Below are 20,717 nucleotides of genomic sequence, written 5' to 3'. Positions count from 1 at the left end.
TCTTAGCAGCGCTTAAACAGAGACATCCCAGGAAATGCCATCCCTGGGAAGCTGCTCCAGTTCAGGATCATTATTTGCTTTTTCATCCCCTTCTCCCATTCCCTTCCCGCAATCCCTGCTGCTGTCACAGAATCCTGAGATGCTGTGGGTTGGGAGATTGTTCCAAGCCGCACCCAGCACCACTGCTCCCAGTTTGGGGTCTGGTGTGGTCCTGCCTGCTGCTGGGGGATACTGGCATGCTTCCTGCTGGGAATGGATCAGGGAATCTGAAAAGGTTTGAAAGGGACCCTAAAGCCCATCTAGACCCTGAGGTTTGAGGTCTGCAGGAGGGATCCCAAATTGTGGGGTCTGCAGGAGAACCATTGCAACAGCAAAAGAAGCTGAGAACCATTCCCTGCAACAGGGAAATGAGACAGTTTGTGGAAGATAGAGAACATCATGCAAACCAACAAAGCTGAAGAAGGAACAAGGAAAGTAATCAAAGCAGCAAATACAGAAGAAACTAGAGACAGAGCAATTCTATTACTCAGTACAATGTGTTTATTTGATAGTCTAGTAAAACATGTATTGTATTTAAGCATTTGTATAACTGTTAGTCCTAAGAGAAATGTGAAAATATGTTATAAAGCCAATTTACCTATGTTTTTCCAGAAATGCTTAACTTTATAATTAAAAAAGAAAAGGGGAATTGTGGGAAGAGATAGAGATAGTGCTACAGGCAATTTTGCCTCCCATGTATTGCAGCTGTGTTAATCACCAAAGAGTGGGAACAGCCTTGCCCTCACAGCTATGGGTGTGATAAAAGAGTTAGTTAGTGGTAGAGAGTTAGTTGGAGTCTGCTGGCTGGGCTGTGAGGAGGAAGGGACAGGAGGCTGTGCAAGGGACAGAAAGGTAAGATGTTATACAGGGGACAGACAGGGTTAGGTAGCTATGCTAGGGATAGGAAGGAGTGAGCTGGAACTGCAGAAGGAAGAGAGGAAAAAGAGAAAGAGCCAGAGCTGCGTGGAGCTGCCCATGGGAGGCTATGTAGAAAAGGTATGAAAGAGTTCCAGATAACATGGTACTGATGGTTGAAACCTGCTGAAGTTTTACTGAAGCACTCTGAATGTCATGGCCGTCTCTACAATGACACTTGGTGACACCAAACATGATTTGCAATTGGGCTGCAGAGTGAGGTGCAGCAGAGGTGGAGCCCAGCAAAGCTGAGAGCATCAGGTGAAGCTGCCAGTCCAGACTTGATTTTGACACTTGCAGTACAGGTGAACTGCTGGGAACATAATGATGGGGACTCAAGTATCAGGAGAAGAAAAGATTATTCAGCTAAATAATGCAGTAACTAGTGTTAAACAGAATATAATTGAGAAAGTTACCAGCTATGAAGGAGAAGTAAGGGATTTTCAATGCTTGTAAGCTGTACAGTTAATGAAAAGTTTGGAGACTGTGACAGTCTAAAGAACTACTATGTGAATATCTCTCTGAAAGCTCTGCCCTTGTACAAAGTTAAAAAAAAAAAAAAAAGATTTGTAGAGGAAAAAGGGAAGAATAAATCCAGGAATAAATGAATTTGAGTTTTGCCAGCTGCTGGAATTTCTCCTTAATGATCATGGCCCTTGGATGAGGCCACCGAGGCTCTGCAGATGCCACTATGTGGTATCCAAGTTCTGTGCTGTTATCCCTGGTTGTGGCAAGGAATTGCTGCTTCTTCTCTGCCTCTCTGGAAGTTAATGAGCATTAAATGAGGCTGGCCTCATGTTGATAATGAGCTCTGCCTGTAGAGGACTCACTCCAGTCCCCAAGGTTTGCTCATGTCACATCCCCAAAATCAGGAGTTTGGACAGGAAAGTGTTTTCCGAGACCTCCTCTGGAGCTGCAGGCAGGGGTGGATGAGGTGGAACATTCTCTGTCTGGGCTGTGCTGGATGAAAACTTTGGAAGGACAGGCTGAAGCCTGGTGGGTTGATTTCCAGTGCCAGAAGGCTTCTTAGCATTTCTCTGGAAGTGAAGCTTCTTCAGGAATCAGTCAGGAATCCTTTGTCAGCTGCTGCCCCTTTTTGCCCCCAGGGACATCCCAGGGTTAGACAACCTTTGCAGCTGAAAGTTTAATTTAACCTTACATCAGTTTCATTAAGTTTAGTTCATGCATGGCGATACTTCTGTTCAGTCTGAACTGCAAATGCTACAGGTCACAACAGGTCACAACACAGTCATTGGGTGATAATGTTATTTGGTCACTCAACTTGTGCAGCTACAGTATCCCCCTGTGATGCTTCATCGGTCTGCTGTAAGAAATCTTCTCTTGAACCTTTACCACAGAAGTATGCTCCATGGCTGAATTGATTCAAACCAAGAAATTATAATGCTAATCAGCCCAGTTATCCCCTTTGAACTTCATGTATACAGTGCATTCTACAGGTTCTTTCAGAGATACTGTGACCTACCTAGGAAACCACTCCAACAAATCTTTAATCTTCTCCTACATAAATAGTCCCATGATTCTTATTCAATAAAATTTTTGGAAGGGGTAGAAATTTGGGGGCTGTCAAGCAGTTCATTATCAGTGTGAAAATGTGTTGCAATACATGCATAGTAATACTACTGAAAAGTATTTTCAAGGCAATCACTCAATATGGAGGATGTAAGAATCTGTTTCCTTTTCACCTCCTAAAGAGAATTATATATAGTAAAAGCTAAGTTACATGCCACAATCTAATTCTTTCTCTACAGCAACTACATCTAAATTATACATGTTCACAGAACAATTACAAATGTCAAGTATTACATTTTCTACTTGTGTAATTATGCTGTACTTCAAGTTGTTTTTATCTCAAAGCCACTCAGAATTTTCTGGGAGGGTAAGGTGGTAGTGCCACAGAGGGCTCTGTGGGCAGTTTTCAGGGCAGTACTGTGTTATTACCATCTAAGATACCATCGTAGAGAAGGTTTGTTTGCTGCCTATCCAGGTACTGGCTATTGCATCACCTTTCTGCAGTTGTGGCCCAGGGTACAAGTCTGAGTGAAAGCATCAGTAAATTTAGAAGAACAGTGGAGTAAGAGGGTGGTATAAAGACTGCTTTATTGAGTCTCCTTTATGCTACAATTGTAACAGTTCTCTAGACTCCTCATAATTTTCCATCTATCTCTTAAATTTTTAAAAATAATTTTAGTGCTCCTGAAAAAAAAAGGTGGCTCATGGTGTCTTCAAAAAGACAGCTTAGTAGGGCCTATTGCAGAGGTACCCTCACAAATTTCTGCTTCACTCATAATCCTGCTAACCTTTGTAGAGCCAAACCCAGAGATGGTAGAGGCCACTCTATGCATTATTAATGGTATATGCCATATTCTTTTCTCAAAAATATTCACTCCTTGCGACCCATGAACTGGGTCAATGTCAAAATTGAATCCATGTCAAAATTATGGGATTTCCTAAGAAAGTAACTTTTCCATCCATTTAGCCAGTTCTATTAATTTCCATACTGTTTCATCATACATCACTTTTACTTGATTTCAGATAGACTTAACAATTAACATAGTTATGAAGAAAATGAATCTGTCAGGTTCCAGGTTATCTAAAAGCACTACTACCTTTAATGTGTTTACTTCTAGAAGCTGCAATGAAACATTCATCTAACAGCTAATAATTTTTTTCATAGATTAACAGTATCCCATATACTTTACATTTATCACTTCTTTGTCTTGTGGTATTGGATAACTTTTGTTTTAGAAACATTTCATGCACACACTTAGCCTTTGCTGCCCCCCTTAACTTTAGCCTCACAGATAATGTTTTATTTTTCAATACTGTCTAACATCATCAAACATATATGTCCCTCTCAATACGCTCTAGCTAATTCTGCAAAAGTAAATGCCAAATATACATTCTTTCTGTTTTGAAATAAAGTTATAGTTTCAAAGATTTGTGATAAACATGTTGTCTTTTTAAATAAAGAAGACATTTGGTTTGATGAAATATTTTACCTTAGTTTTCTAAAATACCCCAAAGTACAAATTTTCTAAAAACTGAGAAACAGCGTATATTCACTGCACATATCAATTTGTTTTGAGAATAATGATATTTATAGGGTTTGGGGTTTTTTTTTTATTTTTTCACAGACATGTTAGATGCTGGTATTGTAGAATGACATCTTTACTCAGGCTTGTATGTAAATCATCTATCCAAAACAAAGGCTGAAGAGCCAAGAAGCTGTTCCTGTCACAACAGTAGAATGACATCTTTACTCAGGTTTATATGTAAATCATCTATTCAAAACAAAGGCTGAAGAGCCAAGAAGCTGTTCCTGTCACAACAGTTCACTTGAGCAAAATAGTTTTGTGTAGATTTGTTAGTACATGATATCTTCTGCTGTAACATTCACTTCTTCTGTTTTAGTCTTAATTTTAGGGAAATGAATCTCACTAATGGCTATTAGCAGCAAATTCACAGCATGTGCTGTGGCACTTGCCACACAAATCCAAAAACAGTCTTCAAAGCATTCTTCTAAGATAACGAACCGAAAGACATTTTCCCGAAAATTGGCAATTCTTTCTGTGAGGTGATGAAGTTTCACAGCAGCCATGAAGCTGGTGACTGCAAGTACCACAAATCCACCTGCAACAAAATGAAATAGGTATTCACCGTTATCAAATCAAAACAAGACAGATATTTTGATTGTGCTTCAAAAGACTTATTGAATACAACAGTGAGCACTATACAGAGGAGGGATAGACAAAGGCATGGCTTAAACACCTTCAAAATGCTTAGGCTTTATTGTAGGGCAAACATACTTTTATCCTTGACAGAAAGCCTAAAGGCTGGCATTCATAGCTCCTGTTAAATGTGACTAGACACAATAAGCCAAGATGCCACCTGGAAGTTCTGTTTTAAAAATGTGAATTCACTGCCTACTTCATTGCATTCACAAGTATTTAAGTCAAAGAGGTTTTAGTAAGGCAGAAGAAGGAACTTGTATAATTTTCTATGAATGTGGCTAGAGAAAAACACTGGAAAATTACTTTACCTGCAAGGAAGTTCCAAAGGCATGCTCCTGCTGGACCGTAAATAGCCCGATAAGGAACTTTTATTGCGTTAAGAATGCAGAATCCAAAACTGACCAGAGAAAAGAAAATGGCCACACAGAGGAATATTATGATCATCACATGCAGACCTGTATTCAACTTTTTCACCATGTGTGGGAAAACTGTCAAGAAAAAATAAATTGTCTATTCAGTGTATAGGTTTTCTAGATGATGGTAAACATCATACTGTGCTGGTGCTTCAAATTAAACTTATATTTAAGGAAGACGATTTTTTAATGGAGATGTGAAATTCAGCTGGTTGCACACGTCTCAGTTTCTGATGCTTTATTTTTCTGTGCGTCAGACAAACCAGGGATATTCTGCTACAGGAATAATCCTCTACACAAGATCTGTGAATAAGGATTCAGGCTTAAGTCCTGTTTATTTATCTAGTGGTATTAATGTCTTTATCTCTGCTGTGGTATTGTCTACGACATACTTTCCTGTCTCTTTTTCACCACTGTTCTGTACCAAACTCCTGGTTTTGAGCTTCTCATTCCTGTCTCATGCTTTTAATCTCATCCATTTGAAGTCTGATAGTCTCCATTTTCTTGTTAAGCCCCTTGCTGCCTAAAATAGTATCATTTTTTTTCTGTGTTTATTTTCACTTGTTCTTTTATTTCTAATCCTCTCTTTACTGCTGGCTCCAGCGAGGTCTGCTCTGATTTCACATGTCCTAATCCCACAGGTTTGCCCTTTAAGATTCCCTTCTTGGTTTCTCATCTAGTGTTTATGGCCCCTTTATGTTTTTCTGGGAATCTGGCAGTATTTAAGCTACAGATGTAGGAAGCTTGTAAAGTATTGCAGTCAGGTGGGCTTTAGGTGAAGCACTCCCATGTTTTGCTATAGGCACAAGCTCTCCCTCAGCAGCCTGTTGCTGTTCTCCGGAGAACAGTTTTTTTCTTGGCTCTGATTTCATAGACACAGTTCCTTTGTTGGAGGGTCAGATTGGCCAGCAGCAGGAAATGTACACCTGAGTGTTTAGTTTATCCTGCAGCCCTCTAGTAACAGAATCAGAAGAAATGTGAGTAGGGAATTGTAGGTGACATGTTGACTGATAGGAAAGAGAGGCTGCTTGAGAGGAACCCTAAAGTACAAGGTGATCAAGAGGAGACCTTCAACTAGCATAGCACTGCTCACTAATACATGTTTTGAAGAACTCACTTCCTAATTTCTAAAAAGTTACTACAAAGAAGATATACTATGTTATAAACAAATAAATGACTTCCTAGCTGCTCTGCATAAGTGACAAAAAACCCCAAAGTCTAAACAAGCCACCTGAAAATTAGGCAGCAATAGTTGGCAGATGTCACCATGAACTTCAGGCATATAATTTGATCATGACATGACAGAATTACAGTAGATTCTGTAGAAAAAAAATCATACTATACAAATCCCATACAAAAATGATGTGATTCAACAGATCTACCGTTTTGGTAGCTCATTCTGGGGTTGTAGTTGGGCCTGGTGCACAGAAGAGCTGCAGAAGACTATGACAACAAGAAATGAGGGGAGTAAAGGAGAATCAGAAGTATATATGAGAAATGGGAATCCAAAAACTAGGTTGCATTGGAAAATAACTGGCAGTGTAACAACAAAGCAGATGGAATTAAGTCTCCTTACAAATCATCAGAGATTTTAGGGTAGATGTAAGGATTGTTTGGTCTCTTTTCTGAGTCTTGCAGCCAAGTCCCAATGACCTACCCAGTGAGTCCTGGTACACAGAAATAAGAATCCATGAGAAGGATATTGCCATGGGGACTCCTGACACAATCCAGCAGTGTTTGCTATGCACAAGAAAAATGCGTAGCTTCCCCAGGTTGTTCTTAGGGCTTGACTCAATTGTCAAAACAGAAGTATCTTATGCCAACTGAGGTGCCTTAGGACCATCATAACAACCCCGTGGATCTAATGTACATGCTGCACTATAGCATAGTGCAGACTGTAGATGGGACACTTCCAGGAGCTGCAGCTGGAGGCCAGATGATACATCTTGAGGAATACAAAAGAGCAGTGGACACCTATTATGGCAACTGAATCATGCTGTCACTGTCCCAGCTAAAAGAGAGTGTGCCAGCAATAAGTCTACTCTAGTGAATGTTAACGTAGTGAAAGGGGATGTACCAATAGCAGTAAATTATTGAAATCTGGAATTCTGGACTATCAAAGGTACTGCAATACTACACCATATGATGTATTAGCTTTGTCTTGATCTATGGTGCCAGTGAAGTCCATTTATATTATCACATTTCCCAGGAAAAGTCTCACAGTTCTTGCTAAGTTCAGAATGCTTGGAGATTAAGAGGGACATTGAAACAAAAAAACAAGTCAAGTCAAACCCAGAATCACCAGTCCTGCTCACCACTGTGCCAAAGTAATAGCTTTGTGTACCGTTGTTTGAAAGAAGTATTGTGAAAATATCAAACTCCAGAGAGTTATTAAAATACTTAAAAGGGAAAATCTCTGGAACACTTGTTGACTGAAATGTGTATTTATGCCTACTGCACTTAATGTTTTACAGTTCTAACAGAGAATTATTTCTAGCTTCAGCAAGAGCTCTGTTTGTCTAAGGAGTGCCGGCTCACATCCTCCAATTGCATATTGATGTACTCCAGAGTGACTTTGGAACATAATGCCTTCCTCTCAGGTTGCACAGTAAAGAATCAGAAAGCTCATTAAATAGTCCAGAAAGTTGTACAGAGTTTTAAAGGAGATTGGCTATTTTTTTCTCATTCTCTCTGCCAGGATAGAGTGAAAGAACTGGGACTGGATGAGCATGACTACTATGTCCATGTCATGAAGTTGGAGTTTCAATCAGAGCATGACAAATAATTTGGTTTCTGTAAAAGTGACCAGTCCAAAGTCATCCAGTTTAACAACTGGTCATGCTGATCTAAGTTGAGGTTTCTCTGGTTCTTTTCTCCATTCCCTCTGAAGTCCCACAGACACACCTGCCTTCAGGTTTTTATAGAAGTGCTTATGCAGTTGTGTGGTCAGACACAATTGTATAGGAAAACAAGTATTTATTTTTGTAGGTTAAATTTTTGGCCAGTTTAACTTCTGAACTATCTCACCTCAACTACCAGAGCCATTGCAAAGGATGGGACAGGACAGCATTGCTGTGGGGCAGGGAGAGAGTGAGACTGCAACAGCTTCAACTCGTATTGGTTTAAATTTCAGTAAATCTGCACACTGAACGAAAAATCTTCAATGCAAATTACCATTTTCACTACAGAACAGGATGAGTGAAATTTGAAAATCATCCAGTGTACAGCTCAGTGCTGTCAAGACCCCAAGAAAATCTTTTATGTTAAAAGGAATACATTTAGAAGAGTTTCTACATTTGTTAAGAGTTCAGCAAGTTTTTGTCTTCCTGCTTAATAGAAAAGAAGGTAAGAATTTCTTCAACATGTTAATAACGTTAGTGATATGTGCTATGGTAGACATTTGCATTAGGACAGCCAGAGAAATACAGAAATGTGTCCAGCTAAATAAATCCCTGCTTCTTAAAGGGAAAAAACCTCAGAAGAGTTCAACAGAGAAGGCAAGGAGAAGTTCAGAAGTTCAACAGAGAAGGCAGAGAGATGGCAGAGCAAAACCTGGCATAGGAAAAAGTCAGTCACCAGGAAAGTATGATTTACAGGGTCATGTCCAAATGACTTTCACCCCTTTGCAAAGCTGAAAGGAAACTCTGCATCTAGCCCTAGGGATTTTTTTCCCCCCAACTTGATTCCAGGATTATTGAATATAACTGTAGGAAAAAGCATTCCTGAAATGATAGAAATTTTATATTCACACTCAAAACGTCAGACCATGAAGGCTGCATATTTATTTAACAATAATAATTGTTCTGTAAACAAAAATAATAAAGTGCTGAATTGGAACTAGACATTAGACTAAATATTCAACCAAAATTGTACTTACTTGTGAATTTGGAACGCCGCCCGCCCAAGCCACATTGGCGTATTTTGCCTCCCTGAAAGAGTCCGTAGTAAATTTCTCCAATGAACTTGACCAGCTCTGGATCTGTGGCATTGACCAAATCAGCCCCTGTTTTGCAAAGGATCTTTCCAGTCATCCACTTTGGGGTCCCCATTGCAACAACAATCAAGATGAAAGACGCAAAACTTATTAGAGAAGCCAAAGCAAATAATGTCTTTTTAAAGCAGCCAGGCATCCTAGTGCTTTCAAGGGATCATCTCGAAGCCCTCTCTGCAGCAGTCAGACATATTTCCCATTTTTCATCATGCTCCAAAACCCACAGCCAAATACCAGCCATTTCAAAATACTTCTCTTTGTATTTTGAAGGTCCAATTAATCTGTATGGTTAAAAATCAAGGCAAAAAATACATTTTGCTGCAACAACATCCTGAAACTGTTGCAAGTAACGGCTTCATTACATTGTAGTGCAGTGATGCTTCTTTCTGCAGCAAGTAATCCTATCTCTGTGGCCTGTCTAATATTTCCTCAGGAGTTTAATTGTCCTGCTCAAATAACATCAAGTTTTTAACTGCAACCTCATGTGAAGAAAATTTGGAGAAGAATCCAGTTTCTCATATTGTTTTAAAAGGCGGGTAAATATCTGTGTGCAAGGGACAAAGCATTAAAGGAGCATAATTTGGCTGAAGGATTCTGCTGTCGTCTCAGCTGTGCTGAGCTTCCCGGCGCTTGCTCCCACCCAGCTTCTAAATGTCACTGCAGGCAGAGTTATCTGAGGGACAGAAATGATGGCTCTGGAGTCTTCTCGATTCCAGCGGGGCACACGAAGCCCCTCGCAGCCGGGCTGGCCCAGCCCGCCGTGCTCTAACCCGGGGCCCTCATGAGGGGTAACTCAAGCGACAGGTGCGATCCAGGAGCGCTAAAGAAAACCGGCTGTAATTGCCTGCACTTCTACGGTTACTGCTACCCGAGCCCTGGGGGGACCTTCAGAACCACTAATTAATTAATTAACTGGCAGCAGCAGGAGCCCTGGGGACTAATAACACGGCCCCTTGCCGTGGCTCGGCTGCGACACTAGGACTTCTCCTCCCTGGCCTCCCCCCGCTCCGCACGGCCCGGCGGGCGGCCCGGCCCGGCCCGGCCCGGCCCCTCGCACCACCCACGGCCGGGCGGCGCCGCCCCTCGCCCGCGCTGACGGGCGGCCTGGGCGCGCCGGGGATTGCGGCGCCGGAGCGGCGGCCATGGCGGCGGGCAGGGTGCTGGTGTACGGGGGCAGAGGGGCGCTGGGCTCCCAGTGCGTGCGGTACTTCAAGTCCAAGAACTGGGTAAGCGCCGGGCCGGGAGGTGGCGAGGCGGGGAGCCCCGCGGGGAGAGGCCGTGCCCCGCCGGGCCGGGCGCTCCGGGGCTCCGGCCGCTAACGCGCAGTTCCTCTCGCCGCGGCAGTGGGTGGCCAGCATCGACCTGGCGGAGAACGCGGACGCCAGCGCCAGCGTGGTGGTGAGAGCGACCGACTCCTTCCCCGAGCAGGCCGAGCAGGTGGGTCGGCGGCGGGCGCGGGGCGGCCAGCCTCCCCCGGATGTGTGCGTCCCTTCGGCCGAGCGATGCACGGAGCTTTCCCCGGCTGTGTGCGTCCCTTCGGCCGAGCGATGCACGGAGCTTCCCCCGGCTGTGTGCATCCCTTCGGCCGAGCGATGCACGGAGCTTCCCCCGGCTGTGTGCATCCCTTCGGCCGAGCGATGCACGGAGCTTCCCCCGGATGTGTGCGTCCCTTCGGCCGAGCGATGCACGGAGCTTCCCCCGGCTGTGTGCATCCCTTCGGCCGAGCGATGCACGGAGCTTCCCCGCGGGTTTGTGCGTCTCTTTCGCTGCCGCCCGCGGGGAGCAGGGCGGCTGCAGGGTTGGCTCCGGCTCCGTGCAGGAAGCAGGAGTGCGGTCGGTGGCGGTCGTGCGGCTGTACTATGAACCTCAAGGTCCTTCAGCTTCTGCTCGTCGCTTCTTTTAAGTTTGTTATAATTGCGTTTAACTGAATACGCAGAAAGAGCTTGATCCGGGATATTGGAGGCTCAGCACATAAAGTAGTTTTGCTTTGTTTTTGTCTTGGCTTTTAGAAGTCACAGACTGAACCAGGTGAGTTGTAATGAAGATGGGTAAGGACATCTTAAAATGCAACACTTCTTTCAAATACCCTAACTTATAAATGTATTGTGGGTAAGTAGATGGCATGCTCAAAGCATATGAACCTAAGCCCCAGGGGCTCCCTAGGGGAATCCACTGGTTTCCACAAAGGTGAATGTGGGAGAATCTAAGCCAGCCTAAAAAAATATTTTGCTTTATTCTCAATAGCTAGGATTCATCTTTTACATTTTAAGTTTCAAACCAATTTTTGTCACTGATATACTGAATATTTAACCAGTATGGGTTTTTTATGTTTACCCAACTCCTAAGGCTTTGGAAGAGTAACATGGAATGTTTACAATACAATTTTCAATATGATTTTGCAGAATTTATTGGTTCTTCTTCACTTGTTGAGAGATGGATTGCTTGCTATTTACTTTGACAGAGACAATTCGTTGCCAGCTGCAAGGTGTTATATTTGAAGAGAACAAATAATAGATTTCTAAAAGTGTACAAGCTCAAATTTAGTGGCAAGACTCAAACTGATGTTTGTCATCTAGACAGAAGCTATAAGGAGGCTAATCTTCAGTTGTTTTTCTTGCACTGTTATCAAAAGTGACACCAGTAGTCCTAGTCAGACCTGGAGCTTCATTTCCCATCTTAAACAACACCATACTCAAAAGAGAACCTGTCAAAAGCAAGTCAATAATAATTTTTGGTAACAGTAGAGGTAAGGGTCAGGTGTTTCAGCCCTGATGATCATTTATTTCCAGTGACGGCACACACACTATGGCTTTCATTTGTCTCACTTTCATCTATAGTTATTTTTTAACACAGTTGTTTTGAGTTCGTGAATCATAAATATTAATTTTCTATAGCTGCCTAAGTTGCTGTGTCCTTTGTTACTCAAATACATAAACTGGAGCTTTAAGACATTTGTGGTGTTTACCTCTTTACCTTATCAGTCCAGTGTTTTCAGTATGTTCTTGTTCTGTGTGTTGAAGGTGACAGCAGAAGTTGGAAAACTTCTTGGTGAAGAAAAGGTGGATGCCATCTTGTGTGTAGCAGGAGGATGGGCTGGAGGCAGCGCCAAAGCCAAGTGTAAGCCTTTGATACACACATGCTGGTGAAAACATGACTGATATCTGAGAGAAGTCCTTAAAAACCTGTCTTCCTGAGTCCAGAAGAGGACAAAAGCATAGAAGTACAAAACAGCTTAGTCACAGTGCTTCTTAGTGCTTCTCTGAAGTTTTGCTTTCTGTTAAATTTGCACAGCAGGTAATTTCTTCAGTAATGTTTGTTGATGCACTAATTGTTATCAAAAAGTGTCGATGTGCTTTCTGAAGGAGCTCAGCATTGTTATCTATGAGCTGAGTTTTGCTGAGATTACCTGAGTCAGGCAGGTTACAAAAGACACGTTGATGTTGTTTCCTAAGTTATTGCTTTATGCATAAAACCTCGGTTGCTTCCTGCAGTTCTGAGCTGTTACTGTGCAGTACGATATTGGAAGGCACTGCCTAATCATGCTAAGAAAATAATGCTACAGAAAAAACCCTTCAGATTAAAAAAGGCTTTTAAATATGTAATATTCATGATGAAATTTATACTTTTCCCACTACTGCAGAAGTACAAGAAGAAAAATAGCCATGTTTTCTATCTGGAGTAAATTTGGTAAATGTGTCCCGTTCTTCCCCCTTCTGGTTTGGATGTTACAGGCTCAAAGAGAAAGGAGATACAAAAGACATAAATGAATATTTTACAGTGGAGAGGTAGAAAATGGTAGAAAGCATGTTTTCACAGTGCTGTTGCACTCTGCGCAACAGTGAGGAAATCAGAGTTAAAAGTCTTCCTTTGGCTAATTTCACTAATTCTCTTCCTAATCAGCTTTATACAAAAACTGTGATCTGATGTGGAAGCAGAGTGTTTGGACATCGACTATTTCCAGCCACCTTGCCACAAAACATCTGAAAGAAGGTGGCCTCTTGACTCTGACAGGAGCTCAAGCTGCATTATCTGGAACCCCAGGTAAAATGCTGTGCATGCCAGCTGCTGGGACACCAGCAGTTAGAGATGGTTGTTTATCCGAGCACATTCTTGTTTGTGAAGAAATAGCTTCACACCCCGGGTTATTGATAGCTAGCACAAACGGGACCCTGCTGCTCAAAGGTGTAAGGAAGGTGTGGTTTTACAGGTAGCAGTATTGAATCTCTTGAAGCTGTAGGGCAAGCATATAGAATCAGTATGTAAATAGTATTTGACATGCATTGGTGAAATGTACTTGGCTGGTATATGATACAGAAAAAAAGTTTGAAAGATAATGAAGACTAGATGCACATAGCTATGTAAGTACAATGCTTAGACAAAGTTAAATTTCCTGTTTGTGTTCTGAAAGACAGAGTCCTTAATTGATCAGTCTTTGTTGGTGATGACTCAGCTGATTCTGATAACCATGCTTGTCCTGTTCATGTTCTGATTCCAGTCTTTGCTTCAGACATAGATAAGCTTGTTGACTGTTGGCTTTGTCCTCAGCTGTCTATTTAATAGGAACTTTATTGGATTTTTAATCTTGCTCCTCAACCATGTTGGTTTGCATGGAGGAAGAAATCTGGGAGCAATTTAAAATTAAGAAAAAAAAAAAAGGCACTGACATACAAGCCCACAGGCAGCAGGAGGAAAGTTTGAGACAAATACTCCTATTTCCCAAGCTTTTATTAGTGTCATTTCAACAATATTTTAAAGACACAGATACTAAGATTTTAAAACATATACAGTCTATGAATATTCTTGAAAGCTTTGCCTAAAACTGTTGGGACAAAAATATTCTATATATTTTCTAGGTAATAGATTAAACCTTTGTGTTTATAGCAGCATCTGTTACAGTCAGAGATAAAAGGTTTATTTTTGAGAAGAAGCAGATGAATAAGTTACAGTGAACTGGTGACTGACTATACACAAATAAAAAAAAGTGAATTCTGGCAAACTCTGGTGGTTTTTGTTTGGGTGGTCTTGGGAGGAAGGGACCAAAACACAGGAATCAAAGTGACGAGCCTTCCATCCCTTTAGTTTTGAACTAGCTGGTTTCAGCTAGTCCATGTTTTTCTGAAAGTCACAGCAGTGCTTTGGGCAAACACATGCAACTTATTAACATCAGGAAGAATTGGGAAAGAGTTGTTACTCAACTTTTGTAAATATGCCTTATTAGCCTTGTTACAACCAGCTGTCCTGGAAGAAATAATCTTTTTCTTGTTTGCTGTTCATGAGATTTTTCTTTTCCTATGAGAAGAATCTTGCCTCACATAATACAAACTGAAGAGCACTGAAAATTACATGAACAGTGACAGTGTGTGATGTCTGAGAAATGTATCAGCCATGAAAAGGTTTCTAAGAAGATTTAGAATGTTTGGTTTAGGCAAGACCAGAGAGGAATATGATACACATGTGAATATTTTTATCATAACAATAAAATAAGTTAGCTAGTGCTGTTCGTGATTCCTCCTAATAAAAATGGATGTTATATAGTATGACTAATTACACTGTAGAAGTGTTTCTATTATATTCAAAATGCTTTTTAGGAACATTGGAAAGGGGCTGAATAGCTGTATTGATGGGTAGGAAGGAAGACATTCAGTTGTAGTAGACAAAATATATTGGTGTTTTCTTAGGTTCTTTGTCTGTGTCTGAATGTCTTGATAGATACGTGCCTTGAGACATCTAAGACCTCTAGCACCCTGATTGTCCAGATCTTGTTCCTGAGCAGTGTGCCCTATGCTCTGGTTCCTGCTGCTCTTACGCTGTTAAATGCTGGCTGCCTAGAAAGCAACAGTTTCTAGGAAGAAGCTTGCTTTCCCTGCACGTTATTTATTAATTTTCTACCAGGAGAGTTGGGGTTTTTTGTAGCTTTCTCCACAGGGCCTGTCAGATGCTGACCAAGTGAATTACAGATTTGAGAGGGAAGTGTACTGTATCTGTTGGGGTCCAAACTCACAGATACCTTAGTTACATGATGAAAATTAATAGAGTACCTTATTAAGGTCTATGTGCATCTTACTCTGTTGAATTTTTAAACTTAGCCCGGTAGGTCTCATCCTTTGGGGGTGCATTTGGATACATTGACTAAACATGCTTGACTTGGTAAGCTGCGTATTCCAGTAGTGCTGAGTTAACTGAGTTCTGTGACAGTTTCTGGATGTCTACTGAAGCCTTTTTATTAATATTATAATTTTAATGTGTACGCTTTACAGTACTTTTAATGTGTATGCTTTAGAAGTCTGACTCTTTTCTGGCTGTGGTAAGTGGTCTTAATGTTCATCAAACAGTCTTTAGTTTCTGTCATGTTACTGCTGATATTGATGGCTGTTCTGATTGTGCTCTAATTTGCCTGTTTTTATTTTCTAGGGATGATTGCCTATGGCATGGCCAAAGGAGCAGTGCATCAGCTTTGTCAGAGTTTGGCTGGTGCCAGCAGTGGGCTGCCATCTGGTTCTGCTGCAGTTGCCATTTTGCCGTAAGTGGTTGCTTAGTTCCCTGTGTTGTTTTATTTAATTACTGCTGTAACCTTGAGCCACACAGATGTGTTTGCAGTGTCCTGTTGACAGCACACAAACAGCCTCTCAGACCTACTCGCAGAGAAAGGATGCATCTTGACTGGATGAACAAAGTGTTATGCAAGTCACCTTAAAAATGATTACGTTCTTTTCTTCACCTTTGCAAAACAGTAGTGAATATTAGGATTAAAATTTGATTTAGTTTTAATCAGTTTAACTGTAGCCATGCATTGACATATGATTTCTTTATTTCAATATAGACAGAACTGTAAAAATGAGATTAACTGTTCAGCAAAGTTCTCGACTTAGCTCTGTGATAGTAGTAAGGCAAAGGATTACTTGACAGGTTTTCACTTGATCAAAGATGCTTCTTCATAAGGTGCTGCATACCTATTCTTGATTGGTAAAATTAGGTTACTTTGAGGACCCGTAAATCAAAAATTTTAGCTTGCTTTCATTTTCGTCAGGAAAGCTAGTAGAAAGTGGATGGCCTGGTTGGTCTTCACTATGTTTAATTTTTTTTTTTAATCAATTCTGTTGCAAAAATTAGAAGTATTTTTCTTGAGAGATCCATATCTAGTTCAGGACCCAAAATGGAAGACTAAAGAGTTCTGTACAGAGATTTGGTACACTATCTGAATTCTCGACTTTTGATTTCCTCACACACTCTTAACACACTTCTTCAGGTCAGACAGGAATGGCATTTGATGTGTTTGGATAATTGACATCACCTTCTAGAGAGCTTTATATGCAGGCAGATGCCGAGTTCATGGGCTTCTTGTGCATGCTGCTCTTGTGTAGTTCTCATGCAACTCTGTTTTTAAGTGAATTTTTGGGAGGGTAAAATACCTTAGATTGTCAACAGCATTTTAGTGAGGGAGTTCTGGAAAGTTAACCCTTTCATGTCATCATATGTAGTGTAAGTATGTATTGTCAAAGTCAGAACTTCCTGTGTTCTCTAAGTGTGGATGTAATCCATGTGTGCTGTGTAGTACATGTGAACAAGCTTATTGCTCCATTCCCCATCTGCATGAGAGAGCTGGGAAGGGAACTGCAAGCTGAGTAATGTCTCCAATTGGCAGTTCCTCAGCTAGCCAGGAAGCTGGGGGGTTCTTAGTTGGAGCCTTGGATATACATTGAAACTAATGACTGTATTCTGTTAATACATGGAGGGGTGCAAGGGAAATTCATACCACATGGTGTAAAAGTCAAGCACGTATTACAGCAGTGAATTGAAGCAGGTGGTGCTTATCAGAAACATGAACGTATCTTATAAATAAAAGGCTTTCTTATCTTTTTTAATCACAGAGTTACCTTAGATACACCAGCAAACAGAAAATCAATGCCTGATGCAGATTTCAGCTCCTGGACACCCTTAGAATTCATTGCAGAGTGAGTACCTGTGGGATAACTAAACAGTTCCTCACTGTCCCTCTTGCTGCTGCATCTCAGTGCCTGTTCTTTTTAAATAGCTGTCTTGGATTTGTGTGGATTTTTTTCTTCCATCATCTTATTGTGTATCTTTCTAAATCACATTGGGTCTAATTACACAGGCTTCCTGACTGGAGAAAATTAGCCTAACTTCATCAACTTCAGCTTCTCTACATGAGTTATTCCAGCAAGGAAGATAGCCTTAAGGAGCTGGAAGCTGGAGAATTTGCTAAAGCCTGTAGACAAATTAAATTGCAGACAGCAGGTGCAGGAGACACCTGGCTTAAAGATAAACTGCAAATAAGCATGTCACCTTGGGTGGGCTTCTTTTTCTTCTAAACACATTTTACTGCCCATTTTATGGCATGTTAGTTCAGTTCTCTCAGCTGGTAACATTTCTGCTCTGGTTCAGAAAAATTTAGTAAAGAACTATTTTTTTACTATCCACAAAAACTTGTCCTGAATGATACTACAAAATGCTGAAACTTCAGCTGTAGCTTAAGCAATGGCAGGCTGAGATTATCTGCCTTACTGTTCTCATTCCTCAGGGTTAGAGAAGGTACAGCGTGAGTATTGCCTTCTAACCATGTGATGGGGACTAGCAGAGTTTCTGTTGAGGTCAACTCACATTTTAAGTCTCTTAGAACTTACAGTGGAATTGAATTTACCTATTGCTAATGGTTCATAGAGTAGTTTAGTTCTGACATCAGATTTCCTTTTTTTTGTAATTTTTTTAAGGTGAATTCCAGAGATGGAAGTGATTTTATTTGCATCTGTTTAGTTTAAGCCTCTGCAGTTGTCTGATGAGGCTCTTTACAGCAGGCCCCATCAGTTGAATTTAGCTGGCCTGAAAATGTTCAGAAAAACATCATTAATTTATTGTGCTTCGCGGACAGCTTAGCTAGATGTTGCAGTGTTGCAAATTAATTTCTTAAGTTCAACTTCAGAGTAATTTATCCTTATAGGAGAAGTCAGTTTATTGGTTTGTTTTGTTTCTAATTCCCTAAAGTTTAACCCCAGTGCTCTGAAAACTGAAAATCTCACTCTGCAACATCAGCATTTGTTGGCAACATCTGCATTTTGGGAAGGATGCAGGAAATCCTTTCCCACATGGCACTTGAATTTTGTGCCCTGGAAGCTCTTGTTGGATAGTGGGATGTTCCAACATGGCAGTTGCTATGTCTGCACTATTGGAAGGGCTGAAGGGTCTGTAAAATATACTTCTTTTATATATATGCTGTAAAAGCAACTAAAGTAGCTCCTCCTTCCCCTTTTCTGAATTTTTTTTAACTGGGGAAAAATCTAGCCACATTTTAAACTCCTGCCCTTTTCCTTTGAGATATTTTGGAAATCCTGTGTGCTCTAAAGCCCGTTGGATTTCTCTGGGCCCTCTGTCCAGTTCTGAGGGTCTGAATTCAGTGATCACATCACACAGAAATCACTAGACAGAGCATCAAGAAAAGAAGGAAAGCAGTAGGCTTGTATTTTATTTTTCCAGTCAATATACCTGATGGTAGTTGTAATTTTTTTTGTTCTCCCTCACCCTGTTTTATCCATTTATTTTAAAACAGGACCTTTTATGACTGGATAACAGGAAAGGATCGACCAAGCTCTGGCAGTCTAATCCAAGTGATAACTACAGGTGGGAAGACTGAACTAGTTTCAGCAGCACATCTTTGATGTCAGTCACTTAAAGTGATGAAACTTCAGCAAAGGAGAAGCTGTGGAACTCTGTCCACCTGTATAATTTGAATGTTTTTCTGTATCCAATGTTTGTAGTTATTCCATTAATGGAACCAGATTTCAAGTAATATTTCTGTGCTGTCAGTTGTGAGCTATCAGCATTTGTTTACCAAATAATACCAACTTGTCTGTAAATGAAAGTTGCAGGCTTTAAAGTCTGTAGATGTCCTAATTCTGTGCATTATATGGCAACTTACCTGTTTTCTGTGAAATGAAAATTGTGCTCAACTACGTCATGTGATTGCATACATAATGGTTGGATTTTTTTCTCTGTCAGTAAGTGTTTCTGGCAACTTACTGTATATCTTTCAGTATTCTGTCTTTTTCTGTCTGAGAATATAACCCCACCTCTGCATATTGTGTTGGCTGTAGCCACAGGGAGCACTGCAGTCACATATCATGTCCTAGTAGTGTAACACTTTTCTTGTGAATGTTCCAGTTGATTGAATGAATCTGAGTAGAGATTACTCACTTGAGAAGGAATTCCTGATTTGCCTTATAGTTCATAAGCTGCTCTCAGGCCTACAGTTGTAGGATAAAGCAGTCATTCTGTTAAATGAATAGTATGTCTTTCTCTTAGTCATGATGGTTCTTGACTTTTTCATAAAGCAAAGTGCCATAAAGTAGTAGAAGAAAGCACACATGCACTTGAAAATGTAACTTTTTGTGCTAAATAAAATACATATTGTTTTATGTACTGGGCTGTCTCCATTACTGTAATCCCAATATCTTTAACTTTTTAATTGGTTTAATTGAACATATAGTTCAGTTGGGGTAAAGCACTTAATTTTTTTACTTACTTAATTTTGATCACGGTGCATAAAATACATTTTTGTGTGTGCCAAAGATCTACTAGCCATGGATAGAGGCAGGCCTGCAGTTGAGGCAAATGTTTTCTTAAATCCACCCATGTTACATGGAAATACAGTTCAGGTAAAGAGTGCAAGCATTACCTGTTCTGAGCATAGACTTACACAGAAATAGTACTGTTGGGTCTTGGGGCACATCTTGAAAGTAATTAAATATGCAAGTTGTATGTGTGTTGTCCCTCTGCACTTTTCTGGTTTTTATTAACTTCAGGGTTATGTTGGGGAAGAATTTACTGCCATGAGTCAGAAAACTTTTCCCTCTTCCCACTGGAAAAGCTCACCATGTGTGTGCCCATGTTAATTTTAACATAGAATCATTGCCTCTTTTGCTATGACTGTCTCTTTGCTTGTTTTGTTTTGCTGGATGCAAAGGTAGAGGGGAATTTTTCTGTCCTGTCATACCAGTCCAAGACTGTCAGTTTGTAATTCTGATTTTGATTTTAAGTGAAAAGCTTGCAGTGATGCTGCTGCACCAGCAGTTTCTCCAGGCTCAGAGTACAGCAAAAACTGCAAGGGACTGGTAAGGAATGAAACCCTAGGGTGCTACTCAATTATTCTGCAAGGGGAGTAGCTATCATACTACAAATTAACAAGATTTGAAGTCTTCCCTTTACCAAACTAGCTGAAATAGTGAATACTGTTAAAGCATAATTGTGAATGTGAGACTTCTGGATTAACTCTCATCATCCTGTATCTCTCCAAGCTTTATTTCAGTTACTTGGTGTCAGGGTCTGCAAGTGTATGCGGGGAACCTGATGATTTGTTTTAAGGGTCTCAAGGCGCAAAAGACACAGTGGGGGGCAACTCAGTTTGCTCAATCAAAAATGTACCTTTATTTAGTGCCAACAAATGCGATAGAGGGAATTTGAAGGGAAATAAATGATAGCGAGAAAAGAGGAAGAGGGGGTGGGTTATAGCTACCAACAGAGAGATGAAATCCTCGTGGTCCAGCCAATAGATCTGTCTTCTTCCGTGGGCAGTTCTCAAAGTCTGTGGTTAACTCA

At 40.9% G+C, this 20,717-nt stretch overlaps 2 protein-coding genes across 2 annotated transcripts; one reads left to right on the top strand and one right to left on the bottom strand.

Annotated features, from left to right (window-relative positions):
* Positions 1-3,072: 3,072 nt before the first annotated feature.
* Positions 3,073-9,909, bottom strand: CLRN2 (clarin 2). Its single transcript, XM_066185510.1, has 3 exons — positions 8,997-9,909; positions 5,015-5,194; positions 3,073-4,605 (listed from the first exon to the last, which is right to left on the bottom strand). Exons 1-3 carry the CDS (start codon positions 9,247-9,249, stop codon positions 4,340-4,342), a joined length of 699 nt encoding a protein of 232 aa, XP_066041607.1. The 5' UTR covers positions 9,250-9,909; the 3' UTR covers positions 3,073-4,339.
* A 283-nt stretch (positions 9,910-10,192) lies between these two features.
* Positions 10,193-19,541, top strand: QDPR (quinoid dihydropteridine reductase). The gene is made up of 7 exons (XM_066185509.1): positions 10,193-10,336; positions 10,455-10,547; positions 12,131-12,227; positions 13,011-13,151; positions 15,522-15,630; positions 16,979-17,062; positions 18,673-19,541. Exons 1-7 carry the CDS (start codon positions 10,253-10,255, stop codon positions 18,779-18,781), a joined length of 717 nt encoding a protein of 238 aa, XP_066041606.1. The 5' UTR covers positions 10,193-10,252; the 3' UTR covers positions 18,782-19,541.
* Positions 19,542-20,717: the final 1,176 nt, after the last annotated feature.

Source organism: Chamaea fasciata, unplaced genomic scaffold (assembly GCF_029207755.1).
Source record: "Chamaea fasciata isolate MVZ Bird 193981 ecotype frontalis unplaced genomic scaffold, bChaFas1.0.hap1 SCAF_6, whole genome shotgun sequence".
Taxonomy (NCBI): domain Eukaryota; kingdom Metazoa; phylum Chordata; class Aves; order Passeriformes; family Sylviidae; genus Chamaea; species Chamaea fasciata.
The sequence above is the reverse complement of the archived record's forward strand: the minus strand, read 5'-3'. Positions and strand labels throughout refer to the sequence as shown.

What these genes read in the sequence shown, in the direction of transcription:
- QDPR (XM_066185509.1), top strand. Translation starts at nt 10,253, where the DNA reads ATGGCGGCGGGCAGGGTGCTGGTGTACGGGGGCAGAGGGGCGCTGGGC. An exon ending in ACTTCAAGTCCAAGAACTGG is followed by an intron (nt 10,337 to 10,454) that starts GTAAGCGCCGGG and finishes TCGCCGCGGCAG; the next exon opens with TGGGTGGCCAGCATCGACCT. An exon ending in TGCATTATCTGGAACCCCAG is followed by an intron (nt 13,152 to 15,521) that starts GTAAAATGCTGT and finishes TTTATTTTCTAG; the next exon opens with GGATGATTGCCTATGGCATG.
- CLRN2 (XM_066185510.1), bottom strand. Translation starts at nt 9,249, where the DNA reads ATGCCTGGCTGCTTTAAAAAGACATTATTTGCTTTGGCTTCTCTAATA. An exon ending in GCGGCGTTCCAAATTCACAA is followed by an intron (nt 5,195 to 8,996) that starts GTAAGTACAATT and finishes TTTTCTTGACAG; the next exon opens with TTTTCCCACACATGGTGAAA. An exon ending in CCTTTGGAACTTCCTTGCAG is followed by an intron (nt 4,606 to 5,014) that starts GTAAAGTAATTT and finishes ATTTTGTTGCAG; the next exon opens with GTGGATTTGTGGTACTTGCA.